This window comes from Stenella coeruleoalba (genome assembly GCF_951394435.1).
Source record: "Stenella coeruleoalba genome assembly, chromosome: 18".
Taxonomy (NCBI): domain Eukaryota; kingdom Metazoa; phylum Chordata; class Mammalia; order Artiodactyla; family Delphinidae; genus Stenella; species Stenella coeruleoalba.
In genome coordinates, this window is record NC_137164.1 from 45,896,458 (window position 1) to 45,917,524 (window position 21,067).

A 21,067-nucleotide genomic window follows, 5' to 3' on the forward strand; every position below is an offset into this window, starting at 1 on the left:
TAATACCTTTGAGAGAATAGGTGAAAAGAATATCTGAAAGCAAATGTGTCACGAATGAGACGAATTTTTTGTTTCACACAAACTGTGTGCTATACTTCGCCTCCTCTCTTCAGTATATTGAACCATGGACCGTCAAGAGAGATGCGTTGAACACTGTGAGGCACTGAAGCAGTACAGGAGGTTCTTCCTGCCCTGTAGTCAACAAAGTTGTGACACAGCATTTCTTTACTTACTAGTAAATCCTGTATTGTTTGAGCAGGTTTGTGAAAAGAACCTTGGTGTATTTCAGTAGATAGACCTGTAACGTAGAAGAGGGGGAAAGACGCTGATTTAATTTAACTTCCTCATGTAATTCAGTGAATGGTTATGGCTTCTACCGAGGATAGTGAGTATACTCTTAAAACATGTTGATTCCTTCTTAGAAATAAGCAAAGGCTTCCAGTGTCTCTTCCTCTCTAACCCAAGTTCCCTATTTCAGTGCTTTCCACCTTTTTCATGCCATGCTACACATAAAAATGAGAACTGCAAATCATCCTGGTGTAAACAAATGAGTCTGTCCATACAGGAGGTGAACAGTCCTGAAAGCTCCTCTCTGCCTTGGCCACCAAGGGTCCGTTCAGGGCATACCTGTAATACTGGACCCTGCATGCATCATGCTGGTCAGGATACCCTGCCCTATATGACTCCTTAGAACCTTCCATGATCAGGCTCTCCAGTATTTGGCCAAACTGATTTTCACTGCTTCTAGCCATCACTTGAATATTTCAGGTTGTTAAAGCCCTCTGATGAAGCAGCAGAAAGTTTCTGAATGAGGTATTGCTAGATCAGAGCTTACTAATACTGTACGCTGTTATTGTTATGCCCTGTCATTTTGACCTGTTTATGTCGACAATAAGATGGAGAGAACTGAGTTAGTACTCTCAGAATGGCTGTTCAAGCTGAGATATGTGGATTATCATTGTAGTCTATTTTCTCACAATTCCCTTATTTGAGAGATCCACTTGATTTTAATTTCTAATACACGTACATTATTATAAGCTTTGTTAAGCTGCAAGTTATACATGAAAAAATTTGGAGAGAAAAAAGTGTCTTACCAACTTATTGATGGTAAGCAAGTATTCTTTCTGGGAACAGATTAAAGAAGTGGGCCCTGGGAATTCCCTGGTGGTCCAGTGGTTAGTACTCCATGCTTTCACTGCTGAGGGCCCAGGTTCAATCCCTGGTCAGGGAACTAAGATCCCACAAACTGCACGGCGGCTTGGCCAAAAAAAAAAAAAAAAAGAAGTGGTCCTACAAGGCTAACTGCTGAGTCCTTGGCAAGTATATGCCTTGTGCTTGAGACCCGACAATTTATATTAAAACTTACAGCTGATAAATTTGGGGTGCTATAATTGCATAATGTATCAAAGTGGGAAAAAAAGAATTTGTTTGGACAAAGTTTTATATTTTATATTTCAAATTTTATATTGTTGATATTTCATTTCAGAATTAATAATTTTGCCTGTTTATTTAGAACTGTAAGGATGATAGTTTTTTTTCCTTTTATTTCAGAGTAAGAGTTGATTCTAAAATTACGACTATGATAAACTTGCTATAATTGAAGAAAAAGAATTTGGACAATTTTTAGATTTCTTTGGAGTGACATACTTCTTAATTTGTGGTGATTAAAGGGCAAAGTTTATTCAAATTACTTTCTTTACATTGTTAATAGTAATTTAAAAATTGTATCAATGTAAGCCTTTTAAAAGGAAATATTATTCCATTCCAACTGTGAATGGAAAGGGGGGAGGTAGGCCTAACAGCACAAGGCTGAATGAATATCTAAATACTGTCATTTATGAAATGTGATAAGGTCCCAATTTTTCTTTTAAAATGAGCTTAACATTTGCCAGTTTCCAACGGGGAAAGAAACGATTTCTTTGAAAGGTTATTATTTTAAATGTTCAATCTGCTGAAGTAATGGCATGGTTATTTTTCTTCTTTATCTCTGTATAGAATAGATAAAGATGTGGAAGACAAAAGACAAAAAGCCATTGAAGAGGTAACTTAAAACTGTTACTGATCACGAAGCTAGTTAAGCATCGATTCTGCGTGCACAGCACCTCTAAGAGAGGAAGACTTCCTTCAGATCCTTTCCTGTCCCAACTCCCACACCAACCTACCCGTCCCCAGTCCCTCTCAGAGCTCCCCTAAGACCAGTGTTTTTGAGCTGTTCCAGCGCCTCTCATTGTAATGACCGGTTGAGTGCTTTTCTCCCCCAGACTGAATTCTTATTTGGCCATTATTGTGCTTGTTCATCTTTTCATTCTCACGGCCTTCCTTGTGCCTTGGATGAGCACAAACCATTGTTTCAAGTTGGAGTTTACATAGAGCAAGTTGAATATTTTCAAGCCTTGGAAGTCTAGATTGGCCTCAGTAACGGTTTTATCTTTTGTTCTTGTTAGTTCTTCGAATTTTTAAGACATAGAATATATTTCATGAAATATAATGTACTGATAAATAGAAAAAGTATATCCCAAAGGTAGGTTGTTTTTTTTTAAATAAAACTAATGAAGTTAGTTTTTCACTTCTTGCTTTCTTTGTTTGCTGAACTCTTAGAGTATAAACGATGTCTATCTAGATATTTGCTCAAAAGTCTTCATGTCATGGTAGCATTTTTTGTTTTTCCTTTTTCTCTCACTAGCCCCCTCTATTCCTTAGCTGCACTTGGATCTTCTGCACCCCAAAAGACTTCAGCTATGGCATGTTCAGAGATCCAGTGATGTGCTAGCCCCCATATTTCAGATATAGCCTATTTCTTAGGAAATCGTTTCATATGCTTTACTCCTGACAAATGTTATCTACTTCTTAATCTATCTGATAACTTCAAAATTTTAATTCTAATCCAGTCACTTGATTCCTCCCCAGTTGAATATTCTCAGACTCTTTCCCATTTCCCAACATTTTGGGAAGTATGCTTTCTCTTTCGAATTCTCGACTTAATTTTAAAGGGAAATTCAGGAGAAAACTTAAGAAAATGAATTCAGAGTGAAGATTAGGGCCAATGTAGCAGAAGTTACTGTATCAGCCACAAATTAAATTCATACATATGCATGTGAAATACAGTAGATATATGCACATAATAAAAACAAAAACAAACTGCAAAGAAAAAATATAAAATGAAAATGAAGAGCCTTTTGTTCCCTGTCTCACTCCTTAAAAGTAATTACTGTAAAATTTCTTGAGTACACTTTCAGATTCGTGTGATCACATGTGTGATAATAGCACATGTCCTTTAAATATTTGCACATAAGTAGGATCATCATTTTTATACTGTTTTGCCTCTTACTTTTTTGCTTAATAATTTCTTAGAATTTTTTTTTGATTATCAGCACGTACCAGTTATTAGTAAACAGCATACATAGTATTCCATTGTATGAATGTATCATAGCCTAATCCAGCCCCTATTGACAGATGTGTAGGTTGTGTTCAGTGTTTTTTCTATCACAAGTAATGCTGCAGTGAACACACTTGTACGTATATCTTTGTGAACTTGCTAAGTCAGAGGGTTTGTGCTTTCAGCTTTTGGTAGATTTTGCCATATTGTTTTCCCAAAAGGTTGTACCAATTTATTCTCCCGGCAACGTTATGATACTGCCTGTTTTCTCATATCTGCAGTATTGGCTATTATCAAACTTCTTAATTTGTGCTAATCTTATTACTTTAAAAATTTATCTTGTTATTCGGATTTGTATCTCTTTCATTCTCAGTGAACTTATACTTCGCTTCATGAGTTTGTGGGTCTTTTATATTCCTTTTTTTCTGGGAATTGTCTGTATCATCTCTGTTCCCCCTCCCCCCCTCCTTTTTTCAACATCTTGTCTTCATGTTTTCATAGGTAGTTTAGTCAAGGAAGTTAGTTCTTTGTCATAGGTATAGCAAAATATGAAGAAAATGTTCTGAGTTACCTCCAAAACATGGAGACGGGAGGGGAAAATACTGTATTACTTACTGTATTAGGCTTGATTAATTTTATATCCAGAATGAAAGAGGAAACACATTTATCCAAATGCTGTATCTCCATTTGAGTGTACTGGCCAGTGGTGTGCTGGTAAATTAACAACAGGCCCTCTGACTGTGGGAGGAGTATGAGTTTTAGTGATTGCTGCTGTCCATAGTGTAAATACTCCAACCACGGCCAATTTCAAGTTAGTGATGTGACATCGCTGAATGGGGAAAGAAATGTAGCAGTACACCATTATATGTAGGCATTCTACCACACAGACACAAAAGACATAATTAACCTCAAGAGCATAGATGTTGGTAAATGTACTAAAACAATTAGCAAATGATGATTTTGAGTTTTTATTACCTTTATTTTTAATATAGTTTATTTAAGTTTACATAATTTTAATATTGGCTTTGTTTGATAACTGATACACAGAATTCCTGAAATTTTAATTATTAGATCTTGAGAGTCAGGACAAGCCAGCTCCAGCACACTATTGATACCGGCTTACACGTATACATTTATCTCCATTTATTCCTTCCCTCTTCATCCTCCCTTTTGTCAGCCTCTCCCCGTGTCCAAAAAAATTGGGGGAGAAATGAAAAATATTTCCTTTATGATTAATAACCTTAGCTTAATTTGCAAATTTAAGTGGTTGATTTGAAGTATTAACATTTTTCTTTATATATACTTTAAATTTCTTCCATTTTACCTTTGCTCATTTGTGCTTTTAAGTATGAAATTTTAAAATATAACTATAAAGTCAGTATGTAACATGTTTGATGGTTATTTAACACAGCTGCCTTTTCATATTTCATATGCCTAATTTTGTGACTTTAATTTTCCTAGTTTTTCACTAAGGATGTCATCGTACCCTCTCCTTGGACTGATCATGAAGGGAAGCAGCTTTCAGAATATGATTCCAGTAAATGTGAGTGTGTTAAAAATTGTCTGAATAAAAATCATAAAAATAAAAAGCAATGAATGTAAAACAACATATAGTGAGTGTCAGTTTATCTGCTTTGGTAGGAAGCTTGCTATAAATTAAATTTCTGGATACCAGAGGATTTAACTATTTAAGAGTTAGGATTCAAAACTTGACTAAAATTTACTAAATTCTTTTTTTTCTTGGCCATTCTATTTTGAATTTAACTTTTTCTTCATAACCATTGTGAATATCAGTTATAATGATGGTTATAGAGGATCTGTAGATGCAGAAATAGTTGGTATTGAATATAGAGCTGAATTGTTAATTTTTGCAGTGATTTTGAAGGTTAATTTTTTTAAATGAAATCCTTAAATTGCTTTTGCTTTTTGCTAATTTCCTGGTTTCTTATAATAGTAGAGGAAGGATGGGCATTTATAGGACCTCTGGGACAGTGTAATACAGCTGATTATCTGCAAAATTAAAAAGGAAGTTGAAGAGCAAGCCAGTAATCTTTCAAATATTTTTCTACCTCTAGGAAGTGGTTATCTTATATTTGCTCTCACTGCCCTTTGAGCTGTGAGCAATGTTCAAGTATTACTTGTTTATATGCATCCCTCATTTCAGTGGAATTGCCCGCTCTTCTGTATAGCATACATTAATTATGCTCTCAGTATAACAGGGAATATTTGTTCCATTCTTTATCAAAAACACAATACAGAAAAAATGGATTAAGCACTTTTCATGTGTCCAGACAGTGTTAAGTGCTTTCAGTATTCCTTACAACAGCTCATATGAAGTAGATGCTATTATTGGTCTCATTTTATAAGTGAGAAAATCTAGATTTAGAAAGGTTAGAGCACTTGTCCCAGGTTACAGATATGATAAGGTGGCAGAACCTGGATTTAAAAGTATGCATTTCTCAGTTCAGATTCTGAATCGTTGCAAACTAAAGGTGGCATGCAGTAGTGGATGGAGACCTGGGCTGTAGACCTTCTGTATTATAAACCAGAAGGGGTGACCTTGATCAACTTTTTCAATCTCTTTAGGCCTCAGTTTTTCACTTGTAAAATCAAGGGGTTAAACTAGATGGTTGTGTGATAACATGCTTCCCAGCTCTAAAATTCTGTATCCAAGGTGATGTATTCATAGATGGTAGGTTTCTTCCCCCCAGTGTTTTAATGTTGGATTTTTGAACAGGTGAATCAACCTTGTTATGTGATCTTTTTTATAACATCATTTTATATTCGAGGTAACCTGTTTTAAAGTGAGGCAGATCAGCAAGATGCTAAAAATACTACATACAGCCTCTTTGGTGTGCTCATCAAGCCCGTGATGACAGAGTACAGTGGTTAATTGGCGGGGGTGGAAGGGGGTGCGCAGGCCTGTGCTGTCTACAGTGGTGTTGGGAGATAGTTCAGTTCTCTGTGGGTCTCGCATTTCTATACATCTCATGAAGAGCGCCACGGACAGGTTTTGATCCAGGCTGTTTTTTCAAGGATGTTTGTATTGTGAACATCCTTGGAAAACAGAGATGGAGTATCCCTCTGGAGCAGAGGGTAGGTTTGTTTGGCTGTCTAGTACAGTAATGGTAACGTCTCCCTCTGGGGCAGGTTTGCTTGCAGCTTATAAAGAATGGGATTTCCCGTGCTTAGCGTTCCTCAGCTGGGGCACAGACCCTCTGTGTGTGCTGTATCCACCTGGGCTCTTTCATGTCCCTTCCTTGGGACTGAGGGGGCAAAGGGAGCTGACATGAACATGAAGCTCATGTTGCCTCCTGTGCTGAGAATAATGAAGTCCCTTTGTCTGTGACCCGAAGCCTCCTTTCTTCAGCCAGCATCTATGCAACGTTGACACACTAACCTGTCAGACCCTTTACAGTTCTTGACATACGGTAGCCACTAGCCACATGTGGCTATTTACATTTAAATAAATTAAAATTGAAATTTTAGTTTCCTGCTCATACATGCACATTTCACGTGCTCAGTAGCCGCACGTAGTGGTGACCATATCGTCCCGCACAGATATGGAACATTTCCATCATCACAGAAAAAGTTCTGGAAAACACTACCTTAGAGTAGAGATTGGCAACCTCTATCTGTAAAGGACCAAATATTAAATATTTTAGGCTTTGCAGACCATACAGTTTCTGTTGCAACCAGTCAACTCTACTGCTTTACCATGAAAGTGTATCCCTGATGATACGTAATGAACGAGTGTGGGTGTGTTCCAGTAAAACTTTATTTACAAAAATAGGCAACCAGCCCGATTTGTCTCGTGAGCTATCATTTGCTGACCCTCACTCTAGAGTAATGCCGTCTGGGTTTGAGTCATGCCCAGTTTAGCTTAGTAGCTGTGTGAACTACTTAGCTTTCCTGTGCCTCACTCTCCTTCCCTATGAAATGATGAAATGAGATAATACTTCGAAGATCATGTACCTAGCACATGGTAAGTGCTCAGTGTTATTTACCTGAAGAATAACAAAGACAATGGTGAGTCGGGGGAACAATGATTTTGTTTGTACACATTAGCTTATGCTGTCAATTTTTATGTAGCAATTTATGCAGCAAGGTGCTTCAATGACTGTACTACCCATTGCATTTTTATTTATGGACTTGAACGAGAATTTCTCTGGGAACTATACATAGGCTGAGGATTTCTGAGTTATAGGCTACATGTTTTCTGATTTGACTGTGCGGCGCCAGGCTGCTCGCCAGAACGACTGTACAGTCTGCACAGCCACCCGCAGTGCCTAGGGTTCCCATATCCCCACATCCCTGCCAGTACGTGGCTTTCACATTTTTGCCTTTCTCATGGGTTGTTTGACATTCTAAATGATGGTTTTAATTTTCATTTCTCATATATTAACAGCCTTTTTATTTCCTCTCTTGTAAAATGCCTATTTCTAATTCCTTCCTATTGGAGTTGTTGTCTCTTTCTTTTTCCTTTGAATTTCTAAGATACCTTGTAGTTACATTTGTAGTTATCTTAGTTCTAAACATTTCACATGTCATCTCCAGTCACATATGTGCTACTTTTGTTTTGATGTCTTTGGTTGCCTAGAAATTCTTATTTTGGTGTAATCAAATCCATCCATTTTTCCTCATTTGATTGTGGTCTTAAAGTTATCTATGAAGTCCTTTTAGAGGAAACAACCAAGAAAACACTTGCAATACAGTTGAAAAGTGGTGTGAGAATAATCCTGTCTAGATGGAAGACACAGTTTAAGCTGAGACTTGAGTTAGCCGGACTCGGGGAATAGGGCAGAAAAGTCAGAGAGGAAAGAATATTAGAAATACCTAGAGGTGAGAGAGAGAACCTGTTTGTTTTTTAAGGTATTCAGATAATGTTCGGTTGGAGGACAGCTGTGCTAGAGACAGAGACAAGGTTTTGGAAGGGCTTTATTTACACCATTAAGGTGTTTGGACTCCAGCCTAAAGACCAAGGACATTACAGGGTTTTCGCAGCAGAGTGCCTTGGTTGCATTTGCCTTCTAGAAGGTCACACTGCCTACAGCAGAGAAGGCATTTGAATCTAGAATTCTATTTTTTCACCCATTTATTTACTACCTGGTGCTTTTTCAAGTTAAGAAGCTTAATATTAGTCATTAACTTCAGATTTTTAAAAAAATTATTTGCACCCATATTTTTGACTCCTCTTGGCGAAAAAAAGAAAACTGAGCACGGTTTTATTGATCAAATTTCAGTTTCTTTCAGAATGGCCTGGTGCTTTAATTCCAACAATTTATCTATTTCCATTTTGGAAAAGCATCAAGCAACAGAGGATCTGTTTGAGGACATTGACGTTGACTAACGTGTGTCCCCAACCTTTAAAGGTTGACGTCATGTAGAGCACCGCTGCTTTCCCTAAAAAGCATCTCTTGGTGCCGCCTTACTTGCTGTGGTAATCCTTAAGTCTTATCCTTATGCTTCCTCGAAGTTGACAATCAATCAATCAATAAAAAAACAAACAAACTTAGCAGAAACATGCCAAGTTATATACATTACATTTATTTTTTAAATGTAAAAGTTTCCACACTTCATTTTTTTACTCTGGAAAGAGTAACCCTAAAGTAAATGAACAGAAAATGTAAGATTTTTCACTTAGAATGTTTTACAGGTATTAACGTCAATAATGAATCTCCAATTGGAAGAAAGCTGACCGTACATTCTGAGACAAGCAATGGTGAGTATGAATGTAAATTGGAAAAGAAGTATGTTCCATATTAAGCGACATTTGATGTTAATTTCAGTACATGTGATAACACTTCACTCTGGAATTGAAGTTGTTTACTTTTTATGAATAAGCTATATGAGAGCTGACCTTGAGAAACAATTAGAATAGATATATCCATCCATGTTTGAGAAGTGGCAATAGTGTGTTATTTTGTGATTCAAATCATGTGAATCGAATTTTGGTTTTGGAAGGCATTCTTTTGAAAATTTGTTAATATTGGGAAATCTATCCCCAAATATATATAGGCTGGCTTCTTTTTTTTTTTTTTTTTGCGGCATGCGGGCCTCTCACTGTGGTGGCCTCTCCCGTTGTGGAGCACAGGCTCCGGACGCGCAGGCTTAGCGGCCATGGCTCACGGGCCCAGCCGCTCCGTGGCATGTGGGATCTTCCCGGACCGGGGCACGAACCTGTGTCCCCTGCATCGGCAGGCGGACTCTCAACCACTGTGCCACCAGGGAAACCCAGGCTGGCTTCTTTTCTGATACAAGTGCCAGCAGCACAACCAGAAGTTATCTTTTACCATTAACAGGTTTACATCAGTGCTGGAAAGTGTGGGAAACAGGAAGGTGGCATGTTATGGAATGGGATGCGTAAAGTAAATAATTCAGTTTGTCTGGAGCATCATGGGGAGATGGTTGATGGGGAAGCACATGCTAAACTGCATGGGATACACTTGCATTGATTTAACCATGTTTGTGTTTATCTGCTTGCTTCCAGCTGCTTGCCAGACATTGCTGTCTCTTCCTGTGGATTTTAATTTAGAAAAGGTATTAGGTAAGTATTGTATTTGTTTAAACCTTTAATAACTTAAATAAAAGGTTTTGTTTTAATGGCTTTTGTAAGTGGGAATCTGTGGCAATGCCTCCTCTAAAGAAGTGGGGAAGCCTGAAATTTCTCATTTTTCTTTAATATGGCCTGAATTAGCCTTTTTATCATAGTGAACTTAACTATAGACATAAACTATTCATGAATACATCTTATTGGCACTACCCATACTAATAATGAGGCACTAAAAAAAGAAGGAATCGTTTCAGATTTCAAGCAGCACCTGTGCAGTTAAACTTTGCCCTCTTTTTGGAAAACAGTTCAAACATAGAGACTGGTTTTTAAAACATCAGACAACTGAAATATAATTGCTCTTCCAAATGACTAGCTCTGCCTTTTATTCTGTTAATATTAAATATAGGTGACTATTTTAGAGCTGATGAATTTGCAGATCAATCTCCCGGAAACCTCAGTTCTTCATCCCTCAGAAGAAAGCTATTTTTAGATGGCAACGGAAGTATCTCTGACTCCTTACCTCCAGCTTCTCCCAGAAGTCCTCGTAGTGGTGTTCAAGCATCACTTGAGGTTTTTTATTCAATAGATCTATCTCCTGTGCAGTGTAGGAGCCCTGTGCAGACCCCGAGTTCGGTAAGAAGTGGGCCAAGTGGCTGGTTGGTTGGCTATAGGCATCTTGGACCTAGATGCTTCTACTGCTGTCAAAAGGAATGATTGTCTTTTGGGTTTTATATTTCATGTGGATTAGCCTAGTTCACATTTTGTCATTAGGTATAGGAATGCTTTTTGTCAGACTCTCCAATTTTGTATTTAGAGGTAAATGAGTCTCGAGGAATTTCAGGGTAAGGTACTTACTGAATTACGGAAGAGTTTCAGTATAACACAACTAGATTGGTGTTAGTGGACTAACTTAAAAATTTTCATAAACTGCTACTTGGTTTGTGTAAATACGGTGCATTTATATTTTATCTTCTCTAGTATATTCTATTTCAGAATTTTTGGAACAGTCTTCTTAACTATCCTTGTTACAAGATGCCTTGTCTTTTGGCGTGTTTTTTTTTTGTTGTTGTTGTTTTACCTTTTTTTTCTTATTAAAGTATAGTTGACTTACAGTGTTTTATTAGTTTCAAGTGTACAGCAAAGCGATTCAGTTATACATCCGTATATATGGTTTTTTCAGATTCTTATCCCTTATAGGTTATTACAAAATACTGAGTAGAGTTCCCTGTGCTATACAGTAGATCCTTGTTGATTATCTATTTTATATGTAGTAGTGTGTATATGTTAATCTCAAACTCCTAATTTATCCCTCCCCACCTTCCCCTTTGGTAACCATAAGTTTTTTTCGTGTGTCTGTGGGCCTGCCTTTTGGTGTCTTGCCTTCTGCCACAAAGCAAAGGTGGCATCTTGCTTTCTCGTGAATAACCAAAGTTATACAACCTAGTTTATGAATGTGTTTCAAAAATAAAGATAAATAGCACTTGGTGTAACAGAGCTAAGGAAGAGAACCGTTTAATTTTATTTATTTATTTTTATCACAGGGGCAGTTTTCTTCTAGCCCTATTCAGGGTAGTGCAAAAAAATACAGTTTGGGAAGCATAACCAGTCCTTCACCTATTTCTTCACCCACTTTCTCACCAATTGCATTTCAAATAGGAAAGACACCACTCTCAGGTATGTCTTGTAATACAACCCCCAATTAAAATTTTATATTGTCAATATTTGTTATTAAAAAGTCTCTTTCTAGCTTGTTCTAACTACAGAGCTCCAAATGACCACTCACCCTTTTAAAATTTAGAAACTTGGATTTTTTTTTTTTTTTTTTTACAAAAGGAACAATTTACTTTTTTTTTTTTTTTTACTTTTTTTTTTTTTTTACAAAAGGAACAATTTACTTTCAAAGACTGAAATTCTCAGCAAAGTTCTGCTCTCATGTCAGATACAGGTAATTTGACTAGCAGTATTTATACCAAACATCTTATGAGCAGAATCAAAGAAAGATAGCTGTCGTAGAGATAAGTTGGTTTCGGTATGCCTTCCAGTGTGTAGGTTCAGACTTTGGTAATCAGATATTCATATTGATATTGTGTAAAGATATATTTGTTTGAGTAAAGTTTTTAGGTAGTGTGTGAGAATTTACATATTTTTCTTTGCAATATGTCAGTTTTTCCTTGAAAAAAATTATAGCACTTCTTGAAAATTATTCATAGTTTACAAAACCTATTCATAGTAAATAAAATTGGAAAACTGAAAACTATTTTTGTTAGTCTTCCTTTTATATATGTACATGTGTATGTGTGTATATATCTTCATACATATATGAACACACACACACACACACACACACACACACACACAGTTCTATATCCTGCTTTTTTCACAAAGCATTCTATTAGGAGTATTTTCGTAGGTCATTCAAGTCATTTATTATTGTTTGAAACCATGATTCTGAATCACTATATGATATTCCATTTCACAGATGTATCTTTTGTTTTCAATCATTGATAAACATTTAAATTATTTCTTTTTTTTTCTTGTATGTACAGTGTATTGTACATATTTATTTCTTTAGGTTAAATTCTCAGAAGTGGAATTATTTGGTGAAAGGGGATGACTGTTTTTAAGGCTCTTGAGGAATTTTATCAAATTTTCTTCATAAGAAGTTGTACCAATTGAAATTTTCATCAGTGGTGTGTGAAAAGTCATCTTTTTCCCCATCTAGCAACACTGGTCTTACCATCCTTTTTGATGTTTGTTAATTTGGTACATTACAAAAAGGTCTCTTACTGCTTTAATTTTCTTGTCTTTGGTTATTACAATGTTGAACTTTTTCCAAATGTTTATGGGTCATTTGTTTGGGGGGATTATTAGTTCAGACTTCAGTGTTTTTGTTGAACAAATGGTCTCTCATTGCTTTAATTTCCATATTTTTCATTATTTGTGTGACCAAACACTTCATATGTTCATTTACCATTGGGAGGATTGTTTATATGCTTTTGCCCATTTTTTTAAACTTTTGTTTTTATTAAGCTAACGAAGCTATAAAAATTATTAACTTTTAAGGCATTTTGATCATTTTGTTTACCATTGTTAAGCTCTTTATTGTCGCAAATATTATTTTGCAGTTTTTTGTTTGCCTTTTAATGTTGCTTATAGTATTTTACATAAACAGAAATAGATTATTACATATTTCATTTACCAGGTACAGCTGTTAATTTGCAGCTATCAGCTGGTTTGTTCTATTATCTTGGATGTGAACAACATTGTTATAGTAGCAATATGCTTGAGGATATTTGCCAGAGGAATTATATTTTGAAGAGCCTCACCCTGTTTATGGATACACATTCATTTGTGCTATTATTTTTAACACCAAAATTTCACTTCAGGAAACAACACCACTGTTAGAGAAATCCAGTTTTTCTGGCATGAAACATGTTGATGACCATTTAGTAATGGCTTTCCCATGTCCATGTTTTCATGATGTGATTTTTCCTTCCCAATCTTTTTTTTTCCACTCCCAATCTTTTAGAGCAAAGGAAGTTAACTTTCCATTCTCCTGATGCTTCGTCTGGAACAAATTCTAATGGAATTACCAATCCGTGTATCAGAAGTCCTTATATAGATGGCTGCTCACCAATTAAAAATTGGTCTCCTATGAGACTTGAGATGTGTACAGGGGGTGCTAAGTATCGGCCCTCACTGATTCGGGTACCTTTTACTCTCGAGGCTCACAGCGAAGATGAAGGAGACAAGGCAGATGTTCCTTCCACAGACGCCTCCTCCCTAGCCATGGGCACGGCTGGAGTCCACCTGCCGCAGTTGGATGGTGACACTTGTCCACATGGCGCGCACTTGGTAGTGACCGCCATGTCTATTACCCAGAACCAGTCCGGTGCTTCTGAGAAAGAATTGGCACTGCTTCAGGATGTGGAAAGTGAGAAGGAGAATAACACTGTGGATATGGTCGATCCCATAGAGATAGCAGATGAGACCACTTGGATTAAGGAGCCCGTTGATAATAGGAGTTTACCCATGACTGACTTTGTGAGTGGGATCGCCTTCAGTATTGAAAACTCTCACATGTGCATGTCACCTCTCGCAGAAAGCAGTGTCATTCCTTGTGAAAGCAGTAACATTCAGGTAAGGTATTTGAATATTCTAGAGTCCTTTCCTTGGTCCCTTGTTCTTCATCCTTTCTTTTGTAAGATTATAGTGAGAAAGAAAATGGGTTGTATGTGAGACTTAACAGCATTACATATGTATTTTTAATCAGTACTAAGTGATATCAAGAGGGTTAGTTCTTTTAACTTGGACTGATGATGCATATATTTAATATTCACATTCACTGATATTTATTTGGAGTAGGAAAATAAGAGAGCAGAAAAGAAATCAAGCTGCTCTGTTTTTACAAACTGCTAGAATCTGGCAACTTCTCAGGGTTCACCTCTCTTTCCTGTGGAGCTAGTTCCCAAAGAATTCAGTTTTTGGTGTAGTGTTTGTATTCTAAAAATACAGTAGTTTTGGTTTTTCCTTTATATAATTTAGGAAAAGCAGTTTAGAGCACTTTTATGTATATTTCTTTTGGACTTTAAAAAAAATGTGATTTGTAACCGCCATTTTTCATGTAATCATACATTTCCAATTTTGCAACATCTGGCAACAGGAAAGCATGATTCATTTGACAAATACACTTCACAGCTAGCACTTACTTTCAGAAAGACATTTGTTCCACTAACTGTCATATTCTTTGAGTTGAGAGTTTTGAAAGAACTTTGAACTAGAAAGGCAATTCTACCTGCCATTTCATAGTAACAATATCTAACACTTATGTAGCTCTTACAATATGTCAGGCATTATTCCAAGTACTTTACACATGTTAATTTGTTTAATCTTCACAACGGTCCTGTGAAATAGGTATACCATCATCCACATTTTACAGATGAGGAAACCGAGAGTCAGAGAGGTTCGGTCAATTGCCTGTATAGCTAGCAAGTGTTGGAGTCAAAAGATTCAAATCCTGGCAGTCTGGATTCCATGTTCTTTAATCCAAGTTTATACTGACCCATAGTAATAGTTAATACTACACAGTCTTCCAGTGTGCCAGACACTCTTCTAACCTCTTTATAGATACTAATTCATCTAATTCTCACAACAACTCTATAATGCTTTAGTGCTCTCTGTTTTGACATGCTGAAGTGTAAAACTCATGGAGGGATTTTAAATGATCCCAAATTACATATAATCTTTTGCTCATATTTTATGCCTATGCTGCCTATCCTGACTTCTAGGATTGTTGCTCAAAAAAATACACTAGAATCGCTTTTACATATTCCAGCTTCTAAATTTGGTTCCTAAGTAAAGAAGCGCATCCAGTCAAACTTAGCCTTAAAGGTATTGTTAACTTTTTTGCTCTCCTTTTTTCTTACTGCCTCTTTTTTTCAGAGCATCTATAGCAGCATTATAGAATACTTAGATGGAAATACACATTAATCATCCAGTCCACCTACCCCTTGGAAGCCTGTCTCATTATAAGTTGCCATCACTCCCTGCCTGAGTACCTGCAGGGGTATCCCAGCCCATCTTAGAGGACTTCTCTCACCATTTACAAGCCTCTTCCCTAGCGAGCTGAACTATGGTTCTGTCTGTGGTATCTATCAGTCAGTTTCAGTTTTATCCTTTGGGTCATATCATAATAACGTGTACTGTTTGCAGAACATTTTGTAGTTTAAAAATGTTTTCTATACATTCTTTCCTACCACAGGGGTAGCTCCAAACATTCAAAGACAGTCACATTTTCCCAGGGCCTTTTGACTTGCTTTACTGTGACGGGTTGGCCTCCAAGCATTGTACACAGCTGTATTCCTGGAATATCCCTTCATCATCCTGAGAATTCCCTTAACCTCTCGCATGTTCTGTACCCCGTTCTTCTGTTTCCTGGTTTACTTCTCACTTGACTGGAACACATTTTCTAGTAGCTTTCTGAGAAAGAGTACCTTTTTCAAGATACTGCACGTCTGATCACATGTTCTTTATTCTCTCACATTTGAGTTTGGAAATAATTTTCCTTCAGACTTTGTTTCGTTGATTCTGTTTTCAGTGTTGCTGGTGAGAGATCTGAAACCATTTTAATACTTAATCTTTTGCATATGGTCTCTTTTTATCCCTTTCTGGAGTAAAGGATCCTGAAATTTCAGTGATTATTTGGTATGGGTTCCTTTTCATCAGTTGTACTGGGCACTCAGAGGGCCCTTATGATCTGTAAACTCATGCCCTTCACTTCTTGGATCTTTTCTTGAATAATATCTTAGATTTCTCCTCTTGTTTTCACCATTCTTTGGAACTCCTTTTGATTCTCCAATTTAAAAACTTTTCACAGTTTTTTTTAACTCCCTTTTGTTCTAATTTTTGGGAAATTTGGTCAACTTCATACAATAACCCTTCCATTGAGTTTTTATTTCTGCATCTTAATCTTAAATTTGTAACTCTTTTGTTTGTTTTGCTTTTGGTGTTAATTTAAAAATCTGTAGAGTGGCTGGCAAAGCATTGCATGGTCTGGCCTTTCCCTTACTCTCCAGCCTCATTTTGTTTCCCTTCCTTCTCTGTTTCAGTCACATTGGCTTTCCAGAGTTTGGAATACCATGTTGTCTCCCTTGACGCCTGTGGCGGTTAACGAGATGACCTGTGTTGTCTGGTTGGCACATAGTAGGCACTGACATTAGTAGTGGTCTGGATGGGAGCCAGTGTGGTAAGCCACCATGTTATGTTAGGGGCACCATGGTCCTTCTCTTCCTAGAGAGTGGGACAGACTCCTTGTGTACCGTACTCCCTGCACCACAAGGGTTTTGTTCAAATGGAACGTCACTCCCAGGAGTAAACAAATATGCATCCATTCCCGAAAACTGGAAACATTTTTCTTAAGATGATGATAGAATGCACTTTCTAGGCTATTCTTATGTTTGTGTTGGGGGCAAATGTAGTCTTTCTTTCGCTGATCATAATTTGCATAAAAGGGCGTAAGTGCAAGATGACTGCATTGTGGGTTGTGTTTGGTGTTTGTCACTGTGCACGTTAAGTGTGGAGTGTGCAGTGAGTGGACAGGGGCAGTGGGGCCTCAGCTCTTCGTCATCTCATTCCGACACTGTGAAAGTTACCCTTTCTGAGCCTTAGCCTCATTTGTGAAGTTAATAGGGTGCTGCAAGGAGAAAATAAGAATATTACATGGAGCGCCGTACAGGGCTGGTGCTTTTTTTAGGCCCTCATGAAATAAATATTTGTCATATTTGTACCAAAACTGAAGTTTGCTAGTCCCTTTTTTTCTTTTGCTCTTTTGGGCTGTAACAGTGTGTTGTAGAATGCTGTAATTTTAATTAAAATGAAAAGCTGAGCTAACATCTAGAGCCATTATGTACGTGGTATTATTATGAAGGTAAGATTTTTATTTCAGTGATGGGTATGAGTATAATGTAAGCCACCTTTTAAAAAATGTGTATTGTTTTGAATCCTCTTAAAGGTAGCTTGCCATTTAGGTAAATTTTATTTAGAGATGCAAGTAAGCCATTTAAGACAAGCTTGGTAAATGAGTTGGAAGAAGTTGATTGTAATCTTCATTTTCATCTACTGGGTGTGAGCACAAAGTAACAGGGAAGTATGTTCTTAGTGGTTTGTACACTGACTTTCAAGAAAATTACAGGGACTTCCCTGGTGGTCCAGTGGTTAAGACTCTGTGCTTCCACTGCAGGGGGAGCGGGTTTGATCCCTGGTCAGGGAACTAAGATCCCATATGCTGCGTGGCGCAGCCAAAAAATAAATAAAATAAAATAAAATAACCTAGAATTTTAAAAAAATAAAGAAAATTACAAGATATGTTTTATTAGAAGGAATTGTAGTAACTACTTTGAAGAACAAGCAATTTTATGTTTATTACTTTTTAAATTCATTCAGTATGATCAATATTAAATTGTATTAATACAATATTAAATTGTATCATTCAGTTGTGAATAATAGTATATAGTGATTCATTTAAATGTTTTAAAATACTGTCTTTATATATAATTACATAAGCCAAATCTTACATATATATATTTTATATAAATATTTTAAAATAAATTTACTTATTTAAACATAAAAGTTCCTCAAAATAAATTTTGTGGTCAAGTGAATTACACTTTGCAATGTTACCTGTGGTGGTTTTTTTTCTCTCTCTCCCTCTCATTCCTGTCAGATGGATAGTGGCTATAATACACAGAATTGTGGAAGCAATATTATGGATACGGTTGGAGCAGAAAGTTACTGCAAAGAAAGTGATGCACAAACCTTGGAAGTCGAGAATAAATCTCAAGTTTTTAATATAAAGGTATGGAAAAAACAGAGAAAGCTTGATATGGTTGTAGTTTTTTAAGTATTTACTAAATGTGACTGTTTTCAGCCTATTTTTTTCCCGTTTTGTGTAAAATCTCGTTAATTGCTATCTGTTGATGCCTCATCCTGTCTTCAGTTCATTTAATAGCAGGAGAAAGTGCTTCAAAACTTTATTTTCCTACCTCTTCTGCTATGAGGGAGCATAAGAGAAGAGGTGGGGGAAGGAGAGCTAGCGCTGCTCTGGAAATGGGGCTTGAAATCAGTTCCTTTAAGCGAAAAGGGGAACAGCAGAGGGTGCCCAATAGGAGGGAGGTGGAGGGTTTTGCCTCTAATATTAGCTCAAAGCTAAACTAAAAAAAGCATCTTGATTACTAGAGAGGGAAATAGTACAACTGAGAGATTTTACACATCAGTTACGAGCACTCAAACAAAGGTAAGGGTTCTTTTCTTAAAATCCAAGCCTTTAGAGATAACACATGTGTATCTAAAAAACTGAGTATTTATACAAAAGTATACTGTTGAAGTGAACACTTACTGAACCTCCAGATAGGATGGATATGTCTGTATATGGTTGGTGAGTTCCACATCCATGGATTCAACCAACCTCAGATCAAAAATATTCAGGGCAAAAAAAACCCCAAAATCCAGAGTTCCAAAAGCAACACTTGAATTTGCCATGTGCCAGCAACTATTTACATAGAACTTATGTTGTATTTGCAACTATTTACATAGTATTTACACTGTATTGGGTATTATAAGTAATCTAGAGATGACTTAAAATATATGTAAATACTATGCCATTTCATATAAGGGACTTGAGTATCCATGGATTTGGGTATCCTTGGGGGTCCTGGAACCAATCCCCCATGGATACTGAAGGACAACTGTATTCAGATTTGAAGAATCCCATCATAATTTTAGGCACTGATCAGGAGAATTTTTGATTTTTATGTGCCAGTTTATTAATAAACAATAAATATCAAGTGTGCAACTAAACATAACTCTCCAAACGAATATTCAAATTTAATACGGAGGCCACATTATTTTACCTTTCCTCCGTTTTGTCATGAGGTGGGATTGTAGTTGTCCATTTAAAAGCAAGCAAGCATTAAGATACAGGAAGTACTTTTATGATACAGAATACTGATTTGTAACAAAATGTATCTTCACTGTCCCTTTAGAGTGCATAGGAAGTTTGCATCTCGGTTTTAAAAACATTTCACATAATTGTTGTATCCTTGAATGGTCCTATTTAAACTGAAAATAAGGTATTTTCTTTTTCACAGCAAGACCACTCAATGCAAAGGTGTTGGATGAAAATTGCAAATCGGCCTCAATGCAGCAGCCCGTAGAGCACCTGTCTCAGAACCAAAGCCTCTAACTGGACAGCTCCTCACATATTTTTCATGCATGGGATCCATAATGTGATCGTGATGGGGAAGAAACTGCTTCAACTAACATGCTGAGCTTTTTTTCTTTCCCTCCTTAATGTGAAAAACCAAGGGCTTAATTTAGTGACAACAGAAAAGCTCCTGGAACTTTCAAAGAAGTTACTGAAGTACAAGTTCAGCTTTTAGCAATAAATATTTTTGTACTGACCTTGAGTGATATGTTTGTTTAACAAAAAACTCGAGTGATAACTTTGCTCCTGCCCTACAGGGTCACTTTACTGACAGCACTGAATTTAGCAGAAGTTCTGGGAACATGTGGAACTGTGAAGGTGCTATGTTTTATTTTACTTAAAAGTATGTGAATATACAGATGAATTCAAATTTATAACCTTGGTGAAAGAAATAAATGTGAGTTAGAAAGGAAACTTAATCGAAGAAGTAGAAAGGAGGTTAAGCAGGTTTCCAACACTTTTCATGCTTGAGCTGTTTGTTCATTTCAGTGTAGAAATGCTTAGTTCCAGTGATAACTGGTCTAAAAAGTGTAGATCTTCATGTGTTATTATTAGTGGGGTTAATGTGGGATGCCCAGAATGTATCTCCATCCCTAGGGTAGGGAACATCCTTTGTATGGAGAGGAGTTAGTTAAGAACACAGGAGAACCAGGAAAAACTGGGTGGGGGGGGGTTTCCCATAGAGTTTTAGGCTTATGAAGCTAGGGTTGGACAGACATGTAACTAAATTTTTAAAATTAAACAAACATATTCATGTTGGGAGTAGAATGGGTATATAATTTGGAGGGAAAATATTCTTTACCTTGGGAGAATGTATACTCGTATTTTACAAATTACCTTTTAAAAACTGTCTCATTCAGGAGGGAATAATTCATACGTAGCCCTAGGAAATAAAGACATACTCTCATTGTGTCACGTCCTTCCTTACTTTTCTGCAACTTGTAAACTTCCTGCCAACCTGCAAGACTTATTTCTTGCTACGTACCTGGCTCATCCTCTCCCCTCTGTACACTAAACATTAAAGCCATTAGCCACTAGGTCCATTGCTAAAGATTAGTGCATTAGGAGGCTGAGTCCTTAATCACAGGCTTTAGAATTAATAGGAGCTTAAAACAATTGTACATAAGAGGAATTCTAGATCCTAAGGGTAGGTGCTTCCCTGGCTGTGTTTTTTTTAATAGCAAAACTCAAGAAACAACAAAGTTGTGATTGTAACTTGGATTCAAATCCTCCTCTGTCACTTATGACCCAAAATAGGCATAAACCATCAATCTCCCACGGGTTAAATGGGGATAATAGTCCTTACCAAACAGGGTTTTTTTTTTTTTTTTTTTCGGTATGCAGGCCTCTCACTGTTGTGGCCTCTCCCATTGCGAAG

At 36.8% G+C, this 21,067-nt stretch overlaps 1 protein-coding gene across 3 annotated transcripts in view; it reads left to right on the forward strand.

The window, feature by feature from the left end:
- The window catches only part of BORA (BORA aurora kinase A activator), a 26,368-nt gene extending 5,331 nt beyond the window's left edge, over nucleotides 1–21,037 (forward strand). For all 3 annotated transcript variants that reach the window (XM_079902974.1, XM_079902976.1, XM_079902975.1), the window contains exons 4-12: nucleotides 1,996–2,041; nucleotides 4,838–4,919; nucleotides 9,033–9,098; nucleotides 9,867–9,923; nucleotides 10,336–10,562; nucleotides 11,471–11,603; nucleotides 13,459–14,069; nucleotides 18,151–18,282; nucleotides 19,574–21,037. In XM_079902974.1, coding sequence (XP_079759100.1) covers nucleotides 1,996–2,041; nucleotides 4,838–4,919; nucleotides 9,033–9,098; nucleotides 9,867–9,923; nucleotides 10,336–10,562; nucleotides 11,471–11,603; nucleotides 13,459–14,069; nucleotides 18,151–18,282; nucleotides 19,574–19,639 — 1,420 coding nt within the window. In that variant the 3' untranslated portion in view covers nucleotides 19,640–21,037. The remainder of the gene's footprint in view (nucleotides 1–1,995; nucleotides 2,042–4,837; nucleotides 4,920–9,032; nucleotides 9,099–9,866; nucleotides 9,924–10,335; nucleotides 10,563–11,470; nucleotides 11,604–13,458; nucleotides 14,070–18,150; nucleotides 18,283–19,573) is intronic.
- Nucleotides 21,038–21,067: the final 30 nt, after the last annotated feature.